General features: G+C 37.3%; 1 protein-coding gene and 1 long non-coding RNA gene across 7 annotated transcripts in view; both read right to left on the minus strand.

Annotated features, from left to right (window-relative positions):
• The window catches only part of NOL4 (nucleolar protein 4), a 189,963-nt gene that overhangs the window by 69,956 nt on the left and 97,235 nt on the right, over window positions 1–22,772 (minus strand). For all 6 annotated transcript variants that reach the window (XM_013184980.3, XM_048046575.2, XM_013184979.3 and 3 more), the window contains one exon: window positions 14,070–14,353. In XM_013184980.3, the coding sequence (XP_013040434.2) occupies window positions 14,070–14,353 (284 nt within the window). The remainder of the gene's footprint in view (window positions 1–14,069; window positions 14,354–22,772) is intronic.
• LOC125179839 (uncharacterized) lies at window positions 5,219–6,368 on the minus strand. Its single transcript, XR_007157696.2, has 3 exons — window positions 6,114–6,368; window positions 5,757–5,900; window positions 5,219–5,648 (listed from the first exon to the last, which is right to left on the minus strand). It is a non-coding gene; the product is annotated as an uncharacterized lncRNA (long non-coding RNA).

The raw sequence follows: 22,772 nt of genomic DNA on the forward strand, positions 1-22,772 counted from the left end.
TTTAAGGAGGAAGTCAAACAATTTCTTAGATACAGGTACACACATGCACACGCACACTCATACTTTGTACATAAATTAAAAACCTAGATGTAAAGTCCAATGCTTCAGTAATTTGAACTATTATCTTCATTTTGTCCTTTTTTTTCATAATTAAGCAGAATTTACCTGTCAAATCACACTGCTATATAGCTTCAAACAATCATTGTGACACTTCTGCCATCTCATTATGCTGCAATTCTCTCAGTTTTGGCTGCTTACTCAAGTAATTACTTAGTTCAATCAATGATGCAATCAGCAAAATAATGGCAGTACCTTGTCCAAGTCTGTAAGGCCAGGGCCACTTCTGAAAAACATTTAAAGAAGTTCAGAGGCCAAATCTTCTGTCCTCAGGAATACATCTTAATATAAATATATATATATATATATACACACACACTGTGGCATCAAGGTAAATGGAATTAACTGCAGTTTGTACAAAAATACTCTGAACTCACACAGCTGCCAAGACAGAAGCCTAAAAGAGAAACAGATGACTGCCTTAAAGGCAACAGAGCCCCACTTCTGTTTTAAGATGGGATGAGAGTACTATACAGTGCTGGGAAATATGCCACGATGACAGTGTGAGACACACATCCTTCCAGAGAGGTGCGTGCTGGGCACAGGTTACTCTAGTGTCCCTACAAAGTTACTAAATGCCCGCGTCTATGCAACTGAATCCCATCCTGCCACCTAAACCAGGATGAACTGCCACAGCTGCTAACTTTTTTTATTACGTGAATACACCCTACAGGGAAGGTATATGAATACATTTAATATAAATATATAACTTGAAGGCAAGTAGGGTTTATTCACACAACTATCAATAATATGGTCCATAAAATCTCTTGTATATACATACATATGTTTTCATGATGAAGGCTAGACAGATTTTTCAAAGAATCAGTGAAATTGTCATCCTCACAGTTCTGGCAAAGCATAAATTAACAAATTTTTATTTAAAACTAATTTAAATTTTAGTCATGCTAACAAAACCAGAGGAACCTTTCCAACAACTATTCAATAGAAATTAACTCTGCCTCTACCAAAACTGAACAGCCAACTGTGTCCACCAAAACTGAACAGCAATGTCTGGAGATAAGTATTGGTACTGTGATTAATGTTCAGGAATTGCACACAGGTAACAAATTACTTTTCCAGCTTTCCTATGGATTCTGTTGGCTTTGTGAAAGTCAGTGAATTATGTTCATGCCTGTATTTACTAACGAATAGATGATGATGGAATATACCTGCTTCACAGGAGCAATCCAATATTAAGTTGATTTATTTTTATTGATGTTTTGAGAATACCATACATGTTATGTAAATGCAAAGAATTAAGATACAGGAACCCCTGGCAATTAATATATCAGTTAAGGTATAGATTTCTCATTACTGCTGTATAAAGTTATGCACAGAATTATCTTATTAGAAATAGTATACCCTAAAAATTAAAGTAATTGTATAAGTTATAGATTTTAAATGACAAAAGTAAAAAGTAACACTGTAGCATCATACAAAGGTTAAGGGACGTAATTCTCTACTAGCAAAAGACGATAAGAAGTGAAGCAAAAGTTCACTGACACTGCCTACCTCATATGGGCAGAACAGTTCAAGTAGAGATAACCAAGTGCCTCACAGTGAAATGGTAGATTCAAAAGCCTAAATTCATTTTTAATTTGCTATTTTAGCACATACAGACCTAGATATAAGTTGCTAGCACTGTAAACATCATTAGAGAGCGAGCATTAAATATGTTTAAAAAAATCTAACTATAGAAAAAGAGTGAAAGCAAAGCAGCATACTCCCTGTTAATTTCCTGTGGGAAAAATAAATAAATAAATAAATAAATAAATAAATAAATAAATAGGAAGAGAAAAATAAAGAAGATAAAAGGTGATATCAGCACAGTTTAGAGATAGTCTTAAAAACTACTTACCTCTTATACTAATAAGAATGATCATGGATTGGCATGGTGACTGCAGCAAAAATAAATATTCTGTCCTGGGTTTTATTTCATGGGTGCTGAATTTTATATTCAGCAGGGCAAAGATCTACCACGGTCTGTGAGATATTGACACTGAGACCAGGTTTTTCAAAACCTTATGCCAGGGAACTTGCAGTTTGAGAGACTAAAAGCCTTTTCAGCTTTTACACTTTTGCATATTCATGGATTTTAAGGCCAGAAGAGAAAGTCTGCACTGTATAACATCACCTGATAACTTTTTAACAGGAGGAAATACTTTTCACCCTTTTCCTACATGACAATCATGCCAAATGACTTGCACATGAAGTAGAATAAATGTTTATAAAAAGAACAACTGTCTTACACAGAATATTTTCATGTAATAATCATCTGCTTTCATAGGAATGGTTGTTTACAGTCATTGTAAAAATGGCTTATCTCAATTCCAACCTGATTAAAAAAATAAATGTTTCATCCATTGAGTCTTTTAGTAACTGTCTTCTAAAATAAAAGACAATCTACTAATTGGTAAGAACCAATGAGATCTGTGAAGTTGCCACTTTGCTTTATCTCTAGTAATGTAATTCCATCCTCGTGTAGCAAGTTTTTCAGCTCCTCAGTGTTTTATCACATATTCAAATCCACTATAGCTTCCAAAATCTTTTTTCAATATTATGTAAAGTTGTAAGTGTTTCCTGAAGGCAGAGTGGACATTTAATTGCATTATTGTGTAGAGAGGTGGATTTCAAAAAACATTTGATGAATTACATCACACAGAAACATCAGCCTTGCGAGACAGTCATTGTTAAGGCACATTAACACAAGAAGCATATTCCACAAGATGCCTGCATCTCATTCCTCTGTTCCTCCACCTCCTGTCTAAGACCAAAGGGTACAAGGTGGCACACATGCCCCAGAGTCCTCTGACTTTTTTTCCACTAAACACAGCTATTCCCTCTAAGCAACCACACTGAGGGAAACAGGAAGTTTTAAAACCTTTATTTTAATTGTTCAATACAACTTTTTATACAGGCCCTGTCCCACGGAGTTCCATCTGTAAAAGATTTTTTAAGAGCATATGACTAACTGTACAAAGATGGTGGGATGGGGGTGGGGGTGGACAAAAAAATAAATATCACTGATTCAGTACAAAAGGTCAAAAGAATAGCTATGTGGTCTTCTGAGCACTCGTGGAGCTCATAGTATAACAGACTGAGGACATGTCCAGACTGACGACATGCCATACTGGGGCCATTCATGTTAACCACTAAGGAAATCAACTCACCTTTCCCTGTTTAACTTGCAGATTCTCTTATTCAGCCTGAGTCACAGCACAGCACTGGAGCGCAAAGGCAGAGTGTACAGGGCAGAAATTCCAAAGAGTTCTGCAAAGGATCTTCCTGATGGAGTCAGACAACTCCCAAATGTCATGAGAAACATGAAAGGAGGAAACTATATCATGACCTCTACCCAAGCACTGAATATAAAATAGTCAGAAGCAACATACAAGATCACATTTTGGCTTTAAATAAAATGCAAAGGAAAGACAATCACACACTCTTGTCTACTGGAGCACCTGTACACAAAGGTAAGATGTGTGCCATGGCAGGTGCCTCAACAAGAGGTGTGAGAACATCGTATGCTTTTGATTCATCTGTTTGATGCCTTCATCTTCAAGTCATGGCCACTGGATAGGACTGTTCTCATCAAACAATGGGAAAAAAGGATATATAAATAAATATATATACACATATACATCGAAGTATATATATGTTTTTCTGTGTATGTATGTATATATGAACAGAACAGCATGTATTGTTACCCATCAGATCGAAGGAGTAGCTCATGGCATCTTCATGATGGGAAGAGCTAAGAAAACAGACTGAATAGGTGCAAAAGAACATCTATAATGACAATATGTGACCAAAACAGCTGAGCATATGTATTGGAAATACTTGGTTGTACCTTGTAAAGACCCAAGCAACAGCTGGAGTATACAGAAATACTGTGAGCTCCAAGAAGAAGCAGCTTAGTATGCTAACAGATGCATATAGAATTCATCCAATATTAAAACGTTTTATGTTATGTCACACTTCTACGTTTGGAATGAAAACTCACAACAGTTATAGACCCCTACCTTTGGCAGAATATTTTCATAATTGGTTGTGCTTTCATACTCTGTCATCAGTGCCCAGTGAAAAGTAAATGTCTGTTTATGTAGTTCTCAAATCCATTTTCCAGGATTTTTTTGTGCTTGCAAAAGAATACTGTTCATTAATCTACATAACAGCCAGTGGCTTATTTGTTGCCATGTGTTCTGAAAGATTATTTGATCAATGTCACTTAGTTGTGTTAAATTTACACAGCACACATTTCACAGCTTCCACTGCTTACCTGCAACACCATCCCCTCCCTGCCTCAGTAAATAATGTAGCTGCGTTTTGTCATGTATTTGAAGTATTCAAAATTGGTCACTGTTAGAGGTGAAATGTAAGACAGTATGTTTTGATGAAACGTAGGGCAGACGAAACTCTAAACAAAGTGATAGGGATTACCGGAGGTTGTTGGTTTTGATTCCCTCTTCTTTAGGAAATGAAAGGGACCATCTGGGAAATTCACCTAGCAAATCACTTGCTGCTGCAGGGATCTAGGGCATCAGCGACGACTTCAGTACCTCACTTTTTTCCTGTGGCATGTTACAGCTGCGCCACTGTTGTTTCTTATAAGGCTGAAGGTTATTAATGATAACTTCATGGATGTTGTGGCTTTTAGTGAGCTAAACTGTTGTGGACCCTCTTGGACTAAATGTCTATAACATAGGTTGCCATTTCCAGAGGAGGGGACTCGGTAACTCTGGTGATTCCTTGCAGTCCTCTTTTCTGGTAATTGATATTGTTATCTACATCTACTATTTTGTTCATAAGCACAAACTTTCAGCTAGGTCTTCCTTGGAAAATATAAGCAAGTGGAGGAGAATAGAGGATAATTAACAGAAAAAGGCAAAGCAGTGAAAGGATGGATACAAAACAAGCAACAAAAAGAAAGATAAAAGAGAGCAGAATGATTACATAGTTTTAAAGGTGAATTTTCCTTCTCCCTCTTTCCTTCTTCTATTATTAAAACCACTCTCATGTCACCTTGCAAATCCAGTTCCCTGAATAAGTGAGGATCTAAAAGAAGCATTGAGTGTTCTATTGTGCCTGATTATTCCCAGAAACTGCTATAGAGAGAAAATGAAGAGCACACAAAAGCACGGTATGTTTGAAGGTGTGTCAAATATGTGGCAAGACATTTGACTATTGGCATTTATTCAACAAAAATACAAGATTAGAAAGGGAGATGTCTGTAAGTGCTAATAACAAATATATTTATTTTAAAACCTCAGCAACATGTTGGTATAAAAGTCATTAAAGCAAAAAAAAAAAAAAAAAGGGAAAAAAAATCTTTGACTTCTTTCCTCAGCAGCTGACTTGATTTATAGAAAGGAATTCAATACCATAAGAAAAAATTAGGAATAGAGTTTGGGGATTATCAACTTTTTAAATAACAGTATAATTTTGGAGAAATGCAATGTATAGGAAGTGGCCAATTATCAAGCCATTCATCACAAATCAGTTTTGAGGATCAGTTCTTCAACCTCCGTTATCTGAAAAATAAAAAAGTGACAGTTCATCAGCTGTAAATAATATTAAGACTAAATAGAGTTGCAGTGGGTAGCAATTATTGCTGCCCCATTATATCTTGCTCAATTTACCATCAAAGAGTATTTAATCTTCCAAGAGCAAGATTTGCTCGCAGTCTTTCTCTAGTTGGTAGAGGAGCTGTGATAACAGAAGAAGAAAAAGCTGCTGTGAACCATTTGACCCGGTAGGACTTGAACACAAATTCAATTTCCTTCCTAAGAAAAGAGAAAAGACACACAAAAGCAAGAGTGAGGCACTGAAGATATTATTAATTGTAACAAGGCCCAGCCCTGAAGGTATCTGTCAGGAACAAACCCAAGTCAACAGGAATTTTCCTGAAAGGTACAGACATGGGTTCCCAGGCTGTTGAATTATAAAAAGTGCTTGGCCGTACACAGGGAAAAAAATAATAATTTCATACACCTTACCTCATTGATTGTTGCTGCACTTGATAGCTTTCTCACTTGTCTGAATGGATGTCCAGCCATTAAAAACAAGTTGGACAAAGTCCTGCATCCCCTCCAGGTACAACTGCTTCTGTTTCAGTATGAGGGACCAGTGGCTCCAAAGGTGAGTGAGAATGAAGACAGACAGCTGGATCTATGAGTAATACACATGCAATCTGGAATCAACAGCACCACTGTCTGCTACTTGACCAGAGTGCATTTTTTCCTTTAAAAAAAAAAAAAACTGAGAAAATTTATAAAAGGTCACATTAAAAATTATTGTCTTCCATTCCAGTTACACATTAGCTGGGATTTCATATGCATATGGAGCCAGATTGTATTCTCCATTACAGATATGTAAATCTGGAGTAACATCATCAACTTCAGTTTAATTGTTCTGGATTTACATCATTGTAATGAATGCCCTGCTGGAAACCAATTTCATTTTCAAGAGTTTTCACAGAACATGAAAAACAGCTACTAAATGTACTTCCAGTGGGAGGAATTAGACATAGAACCGATGTTATCATAGACAAAGAGCTTTGATGAATGTGACTGCTAGAGAATCCTAGAGCATTCATATTTTCTGACAAACACTGCACTAATTTTTGCATGCACCTGTAGTTGTTTCTCTTCATAATAATCTGCTTAGACATTTATTATCGGTAACCCCCAAACCAGAAGATTCAAGTCTGGAAAAGACTGTCTTATAAACTTCTTTTTTAAAGGAAAAGGATCCTTAAATTACATCAATTTTTTGGTACCAGAAAGCCTCCCAGTGGCATATAACAATTCTCCTATCAAAGAGCAGAAAAAAAAAAAAAAAGGACTTTTTTTTTTTTCATAGAACTATGTGGTTTTCTCCTATATATACATAGGTTTTTCTCCTATCTTTCAACCAATAAACTGACTTCTGGAGCTAGAAAATTGTGATTTTCTCAACTTTCTCATTTTCTAAATGTAGGGGAAAGGAAACCCACAGTGTCTGATAAAATAGTAAAGCAAAATATAAAAGACTCAGTCTTTACAATGAGACCAACCTATAGAAACCCTATGTATGTAGTACGAATCAATAAGAAAGAGAAAACAGGCTACTTTCTCTCACTCTTGTGTAGATGATTGGGTAGGAAACAATGAGGAGGCGACAAAACTCCTTGCATTCACATTTTGCAATTTTCATTAATTTGTTCCATATGCAGAATAAAAGGGGCCTGTTTCCATTGCAGTCTATCTCCCAAGCAACCGTGGAAAACATTAGTGTGCCTTCTACCTTTGTACAAATCCAAGCATAGCAAAGAAAGAACAATGTGCATAGTTCAACAGAACATTTCAGCCTGCCTTCACACACCAAAGATGTAAGATGCAAGCCAAAAGACATTGTAGTGACAGTGACTGTGCATGCCTCAGATACCCAATGTCAGATGTGATGATGTTCACTGGACATTAGAAATGACCTTTCATATTATTTTACTGACAAAACTGGAGAGAGAGAGAGAAAGAAAGAAACATGCTGAAATTCATTCTACCTCACTCTGGAGAGATGGAGTCTATCTACGGCTAAAGTCACATGCACTTCTGGAAACTGGATTCATGTAGTATCAGATTATAACAGGTTAATCTGTTTATTTTATTATTATTATTATTATTATTATTATTATTATTATTATTATTGTTATTATTATTATTATTTTATTTTATTATTATTATTTTCCCCAGTCAGACCACTTGGATTCATTATGTTTTCTTCAGTAATGGTAGGCCCTAGTAAAACGGATGTTGCAAGATGCTACAGGTGAACTAACCACCAGAGATGACTAAAGTTTTACCTAGAGTGACATGCAGGAACTTCAAATGACTCTTCACTCTGCATCTCACATGTGCTCTGACTTTCAGATCCCAGGCAAGGTTATAGGCTCTAAATGCCATCTTAGACTGGGACCTTTCTTACATATAGCCTGCCAGGCTAACCTGCAGCGGTGTAAATGCATCCAGTGCAATGATAGTTTGGTTTCAATAGCTGGAGACGAACAGCCCTTGGCAGTGGCCTATGACAACAATACTGTTATTCACATTAGGCCAAAGGGGAAAAAAAAAAAAAAAAAAAAAAAAAAAGCTTAAGAAACACTTTAAAAGTCTAGCATTAAAGGAGTAACAGAAAGTAAGAACTTCCATTTAGAAATTCCATGAAAGCTCTGCAGTGTTGTGAGCCACTGTAACTATAATGCTCTGCGCATTAGAATGCAGTATTATAATTGAAGGTCACTGCTTGCAGCAAACATTATTTACTGTTCTCTCCTTTAAAATTGGCTTTCTTTGCAGACTTAGAGAAAAATTACTAATCTTGTATACTTCTCCATGCAGCCAGTTGCACACTCGAGCAAATCATAACTATAACCATTTATTGCAGCTTTTCAATACTTAAAGGGGGATTATAAAAAGATGGACAGCAACTTTTTGCTCAGTCAGATAATGACAGGACATGGGGGGAATGGTTTTAAACTAAAAGAGGGGAGATTTAGATTAGATGTTAGGAGGAAATTCTTCATTCAGAGGGTGGTGAGGCAATGGAACACGCTGGCCAGAGAAGATGTGGATGCCCCACCACCAGAGGTGTTGAAGACCAAGTTGGAAGAGGCCCTGGGCAACCTGATCTAGTGGGTGGCATCCCTGCCTATGGCAGGAGGGGTTGGAACTAGATAATATTCAGATAATATTCAAGGCCCATTCCTACCAGAGCCATTCTATAATTCTGTGATAACGCATATTAACTTGGCCTACCATACATCCAAAGGGACAGAAGGCATCCAGTTTTACTATCACAGATTTTGTCTGAGAGAAAAAAAGAAGACAGCGGACTGCCCACAATTAGTAGGTATGTGGACAAAATGGACACATGGTGTGTGTCTCCTTGTTACCTCACTTTATTGTATCTCCTAGGCATTCATGACCAGTAGTACATGTTTCTATCTGGGAAATCCCAAACAGAAGTTTTACATGTGAGGAATGTCCTTTGCAATACACTCATGATGAAGTGTTTATTAATCTAGGTAGAATATACAGCATAATATAAGTATGGCGGGTTATCTCAAAAACCTATTTTCCCATACTATATCACAATAACTTTGTTATCCCAATGCAGAAAGAACAAAATCATTTAACAGGATTGGGCTTGCTATATTTCATGAAATAAATGATGTGGAAGAGATAAAGTTATATGAGTTTTCAAGATAAAATATATGGTGTAAGAAAAAACTAACACAAGAATCTGAAATCAAAAATCTCATTGCTTAACTATTTAAATTCAAAGAACTGCATTTGCAGAGCATTTACAGTGAGTAATTTTATAAGCCTTCTGCAGTACAGAGATTCAGTCTTGTAAAGATATATACATACCTATTTTTGCAACTAGGCAGTGTTTCACTGATTTCAGTATAGCCCTAAATGGTTGTAAGAAGTTATATTGCTGTGAACATCTGGGTCTTACTGGAGGATCACTTCCCTAATATCAGCTCAATAAAAACATATAAACATATATATACTCATAAATGTATACATACATACTTACATATACATATATATATATCGAAGACTGTGAAAATCCATTTCTTCCTTGTGTAACATTTTTTCAGTTAATGGTAAACATTCTGGACCAGATTTTAAGCTTATGTTACAATTTGGCAACCCTCTTCACCCCACAGAGAATGTGGTCCTTTTACACAAAGAAGTTACCACACATGCTCGCTGCCTGAAACTGAGGGTTCGAAGAGAAAGTTTAGATTGTCCTCTGAAGTATAATTCTTGTTTAAGGAGTATTGTCAACATCAGTTTTTAAAGTCATATTCTAAAGTGACTAAATAGAGCATTCTTCAGATAACAACCCTACTAGTTTTCAAAGTTGAATTAAAATTTGTTCACAGGATTATCTAATCTCCAGTTATTCATCAGAGTCTTTTCAGACAAGGAAACCTGATTTATTCCCCCCAAATATATATTCCTTACAAATCACTAATGATTTTCTCTGTGTACATTAGATAGCACTGATTTTAGGAAAATGTTAATTATCCCTGTTTCAGCATCTGGTACTCCATCACTCTTTCACAATGAGGCCTCTATCTAGAAAACTTTCTACATAGCATAAGCATATAACTGCTTAAAATGGGTATTGACAAGATGGATATTCTAAAATTCAGAGTTGCACAAAGAAGTAACCAATTTCATAAAACATTTGCTAATTACCTGTCAGATTTAGAAAGAAAATATGATGGAAACACTAACATTTTTTTTCTCCAAATAATACTGATCATATTTCTGCAGCATGTACAAAATAATCAGTCAGAACTGTATTGGTAAATGGTGGAGCCGACCACTACTTGTGAAAGAAAAATTCTTGAAAATAGTATTGTACAACCAAATACCTACAATACAGTGTAAGAAAACTGATTGTTTCCAGGAAAAAATAAGCTCAGACATCTGTGATTTGGTGGAGGAGGTAAAATGTGATGAAAAAAATAATTTGTGGTTTTTTTTTTGATTGGTTGATAGGTTGGGTTTTTTTTGTTTGTTTGTTTTTTGGCTCTGATGTGACAGTGTAAGTGACCTTTAAACCTAGAGACAGGCCTGAATTAATGCAAGTTGACCAGGAAAACTGGGGCTTCAAGTTAATTAAAACATAGATGTTGCAGTATCTAAAAAGGTGATTCAGACAGAGCAGGTAGGAAACACATCAGCCAAAAAATCTTCCCAGTTCCGTCCCTTTGCTTGTGGGTTTCACAGATATTTGGCCAGCTCAGGCAAGCAACATCTTCTGCAGGCTGAATAGGCCATTGTAGAAGCTGAAGGAAGCATAATGTATTACGACCTGCAATGCTAGCCCAATTATTTAAAATGTATTTCCCCTTATTAAGAAAACAGATATTTTCATCACTAGTTCCTCATGTAACTTTTCTCAGTTCATCCACATAAAGATAGGATAAGAATTCCACATTACAGTAAGTGGCATATCAATTTGATATTTGGTGAACACTACAGATGATTTTTCTCATGAAAACATGATTAGAGGTTATGCTAAACACATTTGCTCACCCATCACTACTAATGATGCCATTACTCAGGTCTAATCATGGCTGATAACAGTACAGCTGTGAATGGATGGAGGTCAGAAGCTGTGAGGGTGCTCTTAGATGCTGGGAGAACTCCTAGATGTATTCAACAAACACCCCATGTACTTGATATATTCTGGGTAAAAAGGGTAGTTGGCAGGTAGTAAATTATAATTTTGTCTTATTGTCAACCCTGCTTTTTTTTTTTTTTTCTATTGTTTTGTTTCCTTTTTGGCAGAAAATTATAAAATTCTGGCTAGTTCCTTGTGACTGCCTTGCTCAAGTGCATCATATGGGTACTGCAACCAACTAGGAGTCAGATTTTATACTTTGTTCAAAATGATTCAGCTCAATAACAGCCAGAACGCTCTTCTGGAGGAGCCCAGTATCCTGAATCACCAAGGGAGCACGAGAGGATCTCCTTGATCAGATCTAGGGCTTGTAAAACATTCTGTGACTCTTTGGCATATAAGATACTGCACAAGATAAACCAGTAGTAATGATTTATGTAAGTGTATATACATGTATATGAAACACTGAGGTGTCGTATAGCCCATTCTGTTCTAATACACGAATGATTGTTGTTACTTCTAAAAACATTCTGTAATTACTTTTAAATTTAAAAAGAGCAGAATATGTCTGTAAAATAAGAATGCAGCCACAAAAACATTCTTTTACTCTACAATTAGCTTACAAACCTCTAACATTATTATTTATTTTTTTAAATCCGGGGAGTGTTATTCCTGAAGTCTTCACTCCATATTTAATAATCTTTACTGCATACTTAATAAATCATACATTTAAATGAACTGTAAACATCAACATGAGTTTCACTAGGACAAAAAGGGGAGGTGAATTTGCATATTGTATAGAGTGGGTAGAATGACAGTGAGTGATGAAAGAGTATATAGATGTGGGGGATGATTCAGGCCTCTTAAAATTTGTAGAATAACAAAGAATGAGATAGCTTTGATTGTCATCTCAACTCATTACAAACAGATTTTTAACGCTTTTCAATAACATTTTTTTTTCATCTGAGTTGGAACTGATTAAAATTGGAAATGTAACATTAGGCTATATTCTTGTCTTAGCTACAAACGAGTCCCACATTAAAATTCCTCCCTTCCTTCACCAAGCTTATTTGTGTATTTACAGGAGTAATGGCAGAAGCAGTAATGTACCTCAGGCAAGAGAGCCTGTGTGTCTATCATTATTTGGGTGACTGGCTTATAGAAGGTTCACTGGAACAATGCGCCCTAGAGCAAATGAAAATACCATTCGTATACACCAATTTGGGACTCGCTGTGCAATAGTCAAGGTACTGAGTAAATCCAGCACTGGAGTGTATACACACTCTAAGACTACAGCTATTCAGAACATTTGTTCTAGAAATTTTAACCTTATTAAAAATGTTCTGAACAGCTGTAGTCTTAAATAAGCTTAAAGTCATAAGTCTTAAAATAAAACTTATTTAAGACTAAAGTTTTAAATAAGTTTAAAGTTGCTTAAATAAGTCATAAATAAGTTTTCATTAAAATTTGATGGAGAAATTTTGGGGATATATGATTTGCTCAACTAGAATGGCCAAGAAAGAGAATGATTAACAATCACCTATATGGTCTCCCTTTTTTATACCCACCAAAACCAGACACTTGAGTTAACATTTCAAGTTTTTATTTTTACTCCACAGGCAATGGAGACAGGAGTTAAAACTTTACTGTAAATAACTGTTGTTCTTCAGACATCAGTTATGTACAATCCCTTTCAGAATAAACTAGTAAAAGTGGTTTTCCATATCACTCCTATTTCAAAGCTCTGCAAAGAATGTGGCAGTTCAAAGTATATCTTGCCAGGTTATTTTGTAGTGTGCTACTGAAAGCTACTGACCAGCATTAATACTATTTGGATCCAGTACTAACATCCCATTACTGTCGCTGTAAGAGAGGTAATCCAGTTGGGAGTTAAACAAAACAAAACAAAACAAAAAATAAAAACAAAAAAAGCAGGAACTTGTCACCAATAAGAGCAGAGCAGATCAATGGATAATTTCTATGATACAGGCCATTTCTTCACCCTCCCTACAGTATGCCATCATGACAAATATCTTTTTATCAAGCTAGCTGTCTAGTCTATAGGATTTCTCTTTATTCACAATATAACCACCCTTGCTTCTCCTTACCCACATAATGGTAACTACAGAGAAAAGCCCTTAGGGGATTTCAGCTTCTTAAAGCAAACTTGTCAGTTTTCATTCAGGATAGGTGCCTGCATAATACAAACAATCAGGAAGGAACCAAATCAGTTCCTTTCAGATGTTGTTAATTCACATGCAGTAATTTGTTTGGGCATACACACTTAACATTCATGCAGATTCATTCTACGGATACATAATACATGTAATGAGATGGTCATCTATAAATATACATATAGATATGTATCTCAGTACATATACATATGTATATGTATTACATTACATACATATTTTAATATATATATATATTTAAAATGAATAATGTAGACAGTTCTCAGTAAATGAACTGACAAAATTTATGCCTGATGGAGAACTGCACTGATATTTTTTTCCAGGGTGAGCACATTATATATGCCTATATATCTATATATACACACCCATGTACACCCACACACACTTAATGTACTTATGCATCATATATGTGCAACAGAGCATACAAGTCTGTGTATAGCATTTGAGAAATGATGTGACAAACATTAGACACATTGCATAAATGCATAGCTGGGAATAACCTTCGGTTTGGCCTCACAAATCTTTTCCTTTTCTAAGCTACACACTTCATATCTGGAGCATGTGGAAGCATCTTACCTTGCTTCCATTTTCTCTTGCCTCCCGTTCCATCTTGAGATCAGAAATTAGGAGAGTCTTGTATTTGTTCTTTCCATTACTGTTGTGATCATCTAGTCTGTATTCTGAAGTCAGCTGAGCAGAGAGGGGACTGTCACTCAGGTTCAGAGGCTGCTCATCCTGCTCCAGATTTGTTTTGCCATTACTGTTGGTTTCTGCCATCTCCCTGCAGTGTGTTCCCCCTGAAGCATTGGAACTGTGTCCCACGGTCTCATTGCCATTAAAACTCTCTGCGGCTGAATCATCTATTAAAAAATATATATTTTCAGTCACATGCCACATCATCATCTCTGTCCAGTTCAAACATAGTTTATACGTTCACAATGTTTTTAAAAATAGAAGTAAAATGTTTTATATTACTAACGCCAGTACATTTCTGCAAAATGTGCACACACACTCCTCCATATTTTCAAGTGAAAACTTTAAGTAAATCCATAAAATATTACTAAGTTAAGGGAAATGATCTGGGCTGACACCTTAGTGTCACTGTGTACACAAAAGCTAAGTATCACACTGGATTTTTAGGGAAAAACTGACAAAGTCTGTCTTAATCCATCTGTTTGTCCATATGTCTATGGATCTATTTATTCTTATACCATGTTCACTACTGCAGTACTGCATATTTCTGAAGTGAACAGAGATGCACATGGTATTGAGAGAGACTCTAGCTCTCAGGTTTTAAGGGTGCAGAGCAGCATATGTCATATCCATAAACATCCTCTTACAAAGATACGATGTAAATATATCTGATGTATTCACTGCTGGCAGTAGCGATTATACTTGGAAAGTCAACTCCAGAAGCAGTGATGCTCTATTCATTTTGCCCATGTGTTCATTCATTTTGCTCATTTACTATGTGTCACAATACATTTTAAAATACTGCTTAATAAAGGTTTAAATTATCAATCAGCCTAAGAGTTACACATGAAAACTCTGGATGTGGTGTTGTTAGTATTAAGATTTTACAGCTAAATTGTCTGGTTAACATGTGTCTTGACATGCTTCTGGGTTTGTGTATCCGGTGTTTGTCAGCACTGGAATTTGCCAACTGTGCTAATTTCTCAGCCACTCTACTGCTAAACGGTCCTTTGGCTATTTAGTAAAACAATTCATCCTTCAGTGGATGAAACAGCTGCAGAATTTGGACCTCAGCTTGCTTACTTGTTCTCCAAAGCCCCTCTTGTGTGGCAACTTACATGGTTTAGCTAATGGTGCAAACTCCTGCCCAGGGCTCTACAAGCCTATGTTTATCACAGACAGTGAAGCTGGAATCAAAACTGGGGGGTTAGCAGCCAGGAATGTGTACAGACCGAAACTGGAGGTACAAGATGAAATGGACCTTAATATATTAGTACCTGAATGTAACAGCTGCTATTGTGACCTCCTAAACATCTTCCATGGAAAAGAAGCAAACACATTCATATACACATGGAGTTTAGAAAGACACAAGAATATATTCTTGATGTGCTCAAAAATACTCACACTTTAAATTACGATTGACCAAATTGTTGACTCTCCACAGTTAATATAGCATAAAACAACTATTCACAATTATTCAGATCAGAATTTAAAAAGTGAAGAAAATACTGAATTAATAGTTAATGTTCTAATTCAATTTAGTACTTAGAAAGCCATAGGTGAGCCATCATACATCAGTGTCTTGCTTGCTGTACTCATCCAACAGTACTATGTCATAAGATATAAATTCTGAAGATTTTGTTTTGTAAACCTGTAAAAAAAATCTAGTTTCATGAAAATATATAATAAAAAGCATACTGTATGTGCTTTTACTCTGGAACAGTTTTGGAGTTTACTAAATGTTTTAAAATTAATGCCTTAAAAAAAAAAAAAATGTCCTCTTTTGATATGTACCACTTTTACATTACCTTGCATGTAAATATAAATGTATATGCAGTAAAAGACACAGTGTTCCAAGAATAGGATTTTTAAATGCATACAACTTTATCTGCTAGGCGCCAACATAACTTGCAACAGATCATTGGAAACATTTTCATTTTAAGACGTGGGGCTACATGAAGACTTCAGTGACATAAATGAATAAGGTGAAGAGGTAGAAAGAGAAACTTTCTACCATGCCCTGTGACTTAAGTCTTACAGAGCCTTAATAATAATACATTAATAATAACACATTAATAATAACAATGTTTTAAAAAAGGTTAAATTTCTTAATGCAACTTCAAGAATAAATACAGAAATTTACAATTCAGGACTAGAAAATGACATTCTAATATGGGGGATTTTTTTTTTTTTAAACAAATAACTGTATTTATTACTCATTTTAAAAGCTCTGAAATATCAGGAAAAAATATTTATTTAAGAGAGAAATGCTTTGGTTACTGATGAGTCATATTTAGGACAGTTAACAGAAAATTGGCTTCTTGATTAGCAGTTTAACAAGTGACAGTTAGTTGCAAATTAATTAAACCAATTGCTGAATTGTTCACCAGGTAGGGGATGCTCCTCCCTCTGAAGAATTCAGAATATTCCTTATGGTTGGGAACAATAGGAAAAAAAAGTGAGTACCAGAGGATGCACAGACCCAACTAAAAGCTGGAGGCACTGCTTTCTCTGCAGCACTCAAATCTGATCCCCTAGGACACTTTTGTCTGCTGGCATCTGAGTGTCCTGGATCACACAGCACAGAGGAGACACTAAAAGGATACAGATGGCTAAATGAGAATGATGGAGTAGGAAGGGAGCTGTGTCTGGAGCCAGATCCAGCAACACTGAAGTCCAAAACAAGGCTGTTAGCTTTGGCTTGTAATCATAAACAATAAAGCTTTCTCTTTCCTTTTTTTTTTCTATAAGATGAATGGCTGACAACTAAAACTTGTATGTGTGACCATCACAATGTGACAGAAAAAAATAAACAGACCCTTTATACTTGTTCTAAAATACAACCATTGAAAAACTCCTATGCTGAATAAATATTGTCACGTATTATATTACTTTGAAATAATAATACAGTAGATACATGACTTTGGCTTTGCTTAGCAAATGTTTTGTTACTTGATGGTAAATCTCAGTCCTACTTTGAAGTCAAATAACTGGCTTTTACAGTCTTTTAACCTTGCTTGTTAGAAACAGGAAAGATTGTCAGGAAAATGTTCAGGAGCGTGGTTGCAATGGCTATAAAGCTCACTTTTGCAAATAAACATAAATATGTAAAAAAAAAAAAAAGGTCAAGAAAAAAATAGTGATTTTGTGCTGGTAGTTCCTTACAGATGTTACTGAGGTAAATAAGTTACAAGGTTTAGTGCGTTTGTCATTCCTGGGCAGGTGGTCTGTTTTGGCCAAGAACGAGGCTACTCTAAAGTTGGAGTTAATCAGTGCCTGAGGTACACAAACACAAACCACATCAGGACTAATTAGTTTGGGGAAAAAAGGCAAGGGGGGTTGGCCTGGGAGAGGAATAGCACATTCCCCAAGGCAGGGCTGCTCTCCTGACGGGGTCCCGACACCTACTGGGCCTGCAAGAGCACATGGCTGATGCATGGCCACCAAGGGGCAATGCAAGTTTGGTGGGAACTTGTCCCATGGACCTCTCTCACTGGTGGCCACCAACTCTCAAGGGGTCAAGAGGCAAGATCTCACCCTCTCGCTTCACCCTGCAGTGGCTTGCACGCAGGGTTTGCTTGCAGTTTGCTTGCCTTTATTGATCACCACAAAGCAGCAACAGTAAGCTGATGTGGAGAAAAGCCTGTTCCCTTTCCAAATATGTTTTATCACATTTTGCAGGGGCACAACAGCTATGGGCATGCAAGCTCAGGAAGGCTCAGGGAGCTGAGCCTTTGTTCAGCTATGGCTGCCCATGCGTGTTTCCCCAGAGTAGCTTGCCAATGGCTGTTGCTTCATGAAGGACACCACTAATTGCGGCCACCACAGGGGAGAAGCCAAAGGTGCATCCCCAGGGTGGTAGAGAGATGTGGGCAGAGAACATGGCGGCACCCCTGGGTCCTCCCATCACCATGGCAGCTGTTGGGGCCTGACTGGGCCTGGCCTCCAGCACGATCAGTCCACGCCTGGGTAGTGATCACACTGCTGATGCAAGGAGAACGTTTTCGAAATATGCCTTATGTTTATGGGAAGACCTTCAAGGAAGCAATCCACAGCTGCACACACCAGGAGCTGAAAGGAGAGGGGCAGAGGGTGTTGTGAAAGAGGCAGAGGGAAGAACTCACATCTTCATCTCCTCCCCAGGCCACCACCATCCACAGGCATCAGCCATGCTAGTGAATAATGGCTTCATCAAATACTGCTGCCCAAGGTGGGATGTCTCTTTAGGAACTCAGCAGTTTTCAAACCTGTACCCTAGCATACCGGAAGGCTGGAAGCCCATCTACAACCATTTTTATTAGTTATGCCTGAAAACGGAGAGTGTCTGCAAAACAGGTGTTTCACTTCTCAGAAACAGTCAGCGGGTGCCTCAGCTACACAGAGAGACCCCATCCAGGGATTAAAGAGCATCACTGCTCAGAGAAGGACTAATTGCAGAGGGAAGGTATCTTTGGACGGAATAGCACGCTGCTTCCTGCTGAACCAAAGAGCACTGTCCAGCCTTCAGCACAAACTTCTCTCTCACATACTGATAATTCTTAAACCTGCTGTTGCCAACATCTCCTGCTCCCGCCTTGCACAGAGTTCCACACTGATCCCCTGTTCTGACTAGCACCTCTGGGCATCATCATTCCGAGTACTCTTTGTTAGGAACAACTCTCAAAACAAAAACTGCAGCGATATTCCTACCTCATGTTAGTTTCTCATTATTCGTCACATTGCATCAGAGCTTCCAGTTCATCCTTCTATATTGTCATGAGGCCAACCAGACACAAAATAACACCAGCTTTGTTTTTGTATACTTCAAAAGCCCAGAGTCGTGCCTGAGAACTTTCCAAGTTCATTGCAGTCATCATTGTGTTAGATTCCTTCCCTGATTTCAAAGGAAACTTGAAAGATAAGACAATGCCAAGAAAGAAATCCCAAACAATACACTCAAACAGGTGCTCTGAATATGAGATTTGATTCTCAGAACTGTTGCATTCTTCACTCCAATTATCCACCACAAACATTCTCATTAGCATGGCCTAAACATTTGCCAAAACTCAGTTTCTCTGTATTTTACGCCTTGTATTCTGCAGGTGATTTCCATGACAGTTGACAGTTTAAGAACACTGATTTAGAGCAGGAAATCAGGTCTTAATTTAAAGGGTTATGTTCTCCTGCCAACAATGTGTAGATTTATGAATGGTCAAAACCCACATTTTACTAGAATTAGAGATTCTCCTGTTACATGTTAAAATACAATTCTTCCACCCAGAAAGAACTGTCTTTAGACCAGATATGTCAAATGCTCAACACTGTTCTCAGTAAGTGTTCTCTTAAAGGAAAGCAAGTTGAAGAGTGCATGAAATCTGACTAGAATAACAAGTCCCTCAAACACCAGTTTTCTGAGAGCACAAATTTAAGATCTGAACTCTGATATAAGCATCACTGAATTACTGTAAACCTCAAATGCATACAAGTGTTGCTTATTTCTTTGAGAGAAAAATCTACAGATGTTTTAAAGGATCTCTTGCATTGTTGTTAACAAACAATTTTGTACTATAATTCACCCAGACTTTTCATATTCCTTGCAGGTAACTCAAGGAGAGAGTCAACAAATCATTCTATATAAAGGCAGATCTCTGAATAAATCATCTCTCTTCCTCAAATTACTTGTCAAGCTGGAATTCAGTTAATATTTAGAGTGTGCTTGACTAGTTTCTATAATTGAGATTTGTAATGACAACTACCTGAAACTTACTGCTTATTTTACTAGTCAGAAATCCATAGTGTTGGCCTTCAGCTCTAACAGCAGCGGTGTGGCACAGTCCCACAACCATACATCACCCAGACACTCAGATCTTCTGAAAAATGGTGGTGGGTCAAGAAGCTAATCTGTCTCATTAATGCCAAGAATGAAATGAGAACCCCATGATACCAAAGCAGCTCTAACACAGCAAAGCAGATAGCTTATTTAGGAAGCAGACAAAAACAGAGGAAAAGGCAATTAACCTTACAGCAGCTTTGGCTCTTTTGAGGCAAATTTGACCATATGAGTGGGGGTCGTACAAGCTAGCACCATTTCTGACGGTAGTGAGCCTGATTAATCACACCAAATTAAGACAGCTATTGTTGGGGCCACTTTGCTTGTCTTGCTCTAAGAAGTGGAGATGGGATAAGGGCACATATGCAGCCCAAACACACCCTGATGCTTACAGACTCCAAGGTAGCATGCACACAAGGTTAAATGAACACTTTGAGTGGGTTGCCAGTTGACAGAGTATCTCTGAGAGCTACAGTTACTGTAAGGTGGGTAATGGTTCTTTCTAAAAGGAGGAGGTTGGATATGAGTGAGCTAAGTGGGAAGAGTGAGACTGAAGCCTGTGCAAGTGCAGGCTGTCTGTCATAAAAACCACTCACAGATTGCCTACCAAAGTCCTGTATGATGAAAGTTGCTTTAAACTCTGGGCTATATAGCAGCAGCCCAGGTCTTGGTAAACAACAGCTTACACCCTTAGCAATCTGGTTCATTTGAGCAGGACCATTTGCAACAGACAATATTGCAGACCAAAAAGTGACAGACTCCAGACTGGTTTTGAGTTACAATGCTGTTCTCTTTAAACCTTTGGCTTCATCATTGCACTTGCTTTAACTTTTTCAATGTTAAAATACAACTTTGATTAAAATAATATGCTACAAAAGCAAACATTTGAAACTAAGTTAGTTACATTCTTTCTGTAATTCCACAAACCCAAGTCACACTACCAATCCTTCAAAACTGGAGCTATTGAAAAAAACTCTCTACTAGTGGCAACCAATGGCAGGCAATTTTGGGAGAGGAACACAGTGAATCAGACAAAAGGTGGCATAGACTACTGACTCACAGAAACTTCTGTAGTACAAAATAATTACAGAGACTTTTCTAAAGGAACTAACAAAAAAGCGAGGTCACATTTCACTCCCACCACTTCTCACAATGACCATTTAATATCAATTTGTCACAGTTATGTATTCGGTTATGCTTCATTTATATCACAAGTCATGTTTCAAGCATGAGTTCAATACATAACTTAAAAGCCAGTCAAAATCAACTATATCTATTCATCTTCTCCATTCCCATTCATATTATGATAAAGAACAGCAGGTGAATTATTGGAGGTACAAAGGTGATTTCAGACCCTCTATTATTTCCTGTTTCAGAAAGTATAAGAATGGCCATAGCTGGTTAGATCAAAAATCCACTTAGTCCAACATCCTATCTCCAGAAGTGGTTATTAGGAGATGTTTAGGGAAGAGAATAAGGCAAGTGTATAGAATTCTTCCCCCTATGGCTTGCCCAGCCCCTCGTGATTTTCAGCTCAAGGTCTTCCTAAGCTGGAGGTGGTCTCTGTGAGCATACTGACACTCAACAGATTTATTTTCCGTGCAAATATCCAGTGTCTCTTTGAACCTGTGTAAATCGCAAGCACCCTTCTCTGCTACTCACAAAAGTTACTACCACTGTTTCCACTGAAATGTCAGTACTGTGGCAAGGAAACAAGGAGCTGGAATTAAGAGGTGGGCAAGGGCCTTTCAGATGACAGGAGTCGGATGATGTGCAAAGAACTCAGTCTCTTCATTCTCAGTGGGACTGCATTTGCTTCATTGCAGGAAAATGTATTAGTCATCCTCTTCAGCTAACATTACTAACGTTAACATTTTTTTTCCTCCTTTTGATACAGGTAGCTTTCCTGACACGGGTGGCTTTTGTGAATTCAACTATGGAACTTGCTGCACTTAAATTTGAGCCTGCAATTTCCATCAGTTTCAATGTGATGCCAATCAGTGAACTCCTCACTGCTGTTTTCAGTGGTGGCAGATTAGGTCAGGAATAACTTTTTGTGATCACTCACTGTATCAGTTTATGAAAAAGGTGAAGAAAAAAAAAATACAAAATTAATCCTTTGCCATTGTCAGTGAGGGTACAGTAAGTTAAGTTTTATAGGTTTGGTATACCACATGCACATACACTGTGGAATCAGCTTTCTCCAGGCTGTAAATCTTATTTTGTTATTAAACAAACAAACAAAACAGCAACAACAACAAAACCAGTAATTAACAAGTTTCCCATGGATAAATGTCTCTATTTTCTTGGTGCAGGCACAAAACAGGCAGATCATTTTATTCAATTATAACATTAAATAAGAGAACAGTGAACAACTGCCACTCCATGGCATCAGCAGCTATCAGCAAAATAATACTTCCCTGTCAGTCACAGCACTGATAAGTGTTAGAGAAGGGCTCATTTATAAATCTTGAGTGCTGCAAGCTTACTTTGCCTGCAGAGCTCTGTTCCTGCATACACACAAGGAGATGAAGCAGAATGGCTATTAGGAGGGTACTGCACATGTAAATAACCAATTGAATAGCTCACTGGGTGCACAGTAGTCTTATTATCACTATGCATCTAGTTCGTACTTGTGCTTTGGCATTTCCACATCAAAAGACATGGCCCACACTGCATCTGGGGAGAAAAATCTCTCATTTTCTCTTTATTCTGGAGAAACCTCTAGAGCACTGTTGTGGTGAAAGCTCTGTCAAGCAGTTCTTGATATAGAAAAC

This window comes from Anser cygnoides, chromosome 2 (genome assembly GCF_040182565.1).
Source record: "Anser cygnoides isolate HZ-2024a breed goose chromosome 2, Taihu_goose_T2T_genome, whole genome shotgun sequence".
Taxonomy (NCBI): Eukaryota; Metazoa; Chordata; class Aves; order Anseriformes; family Anatidae; genus Anser; species Anser cygnoides.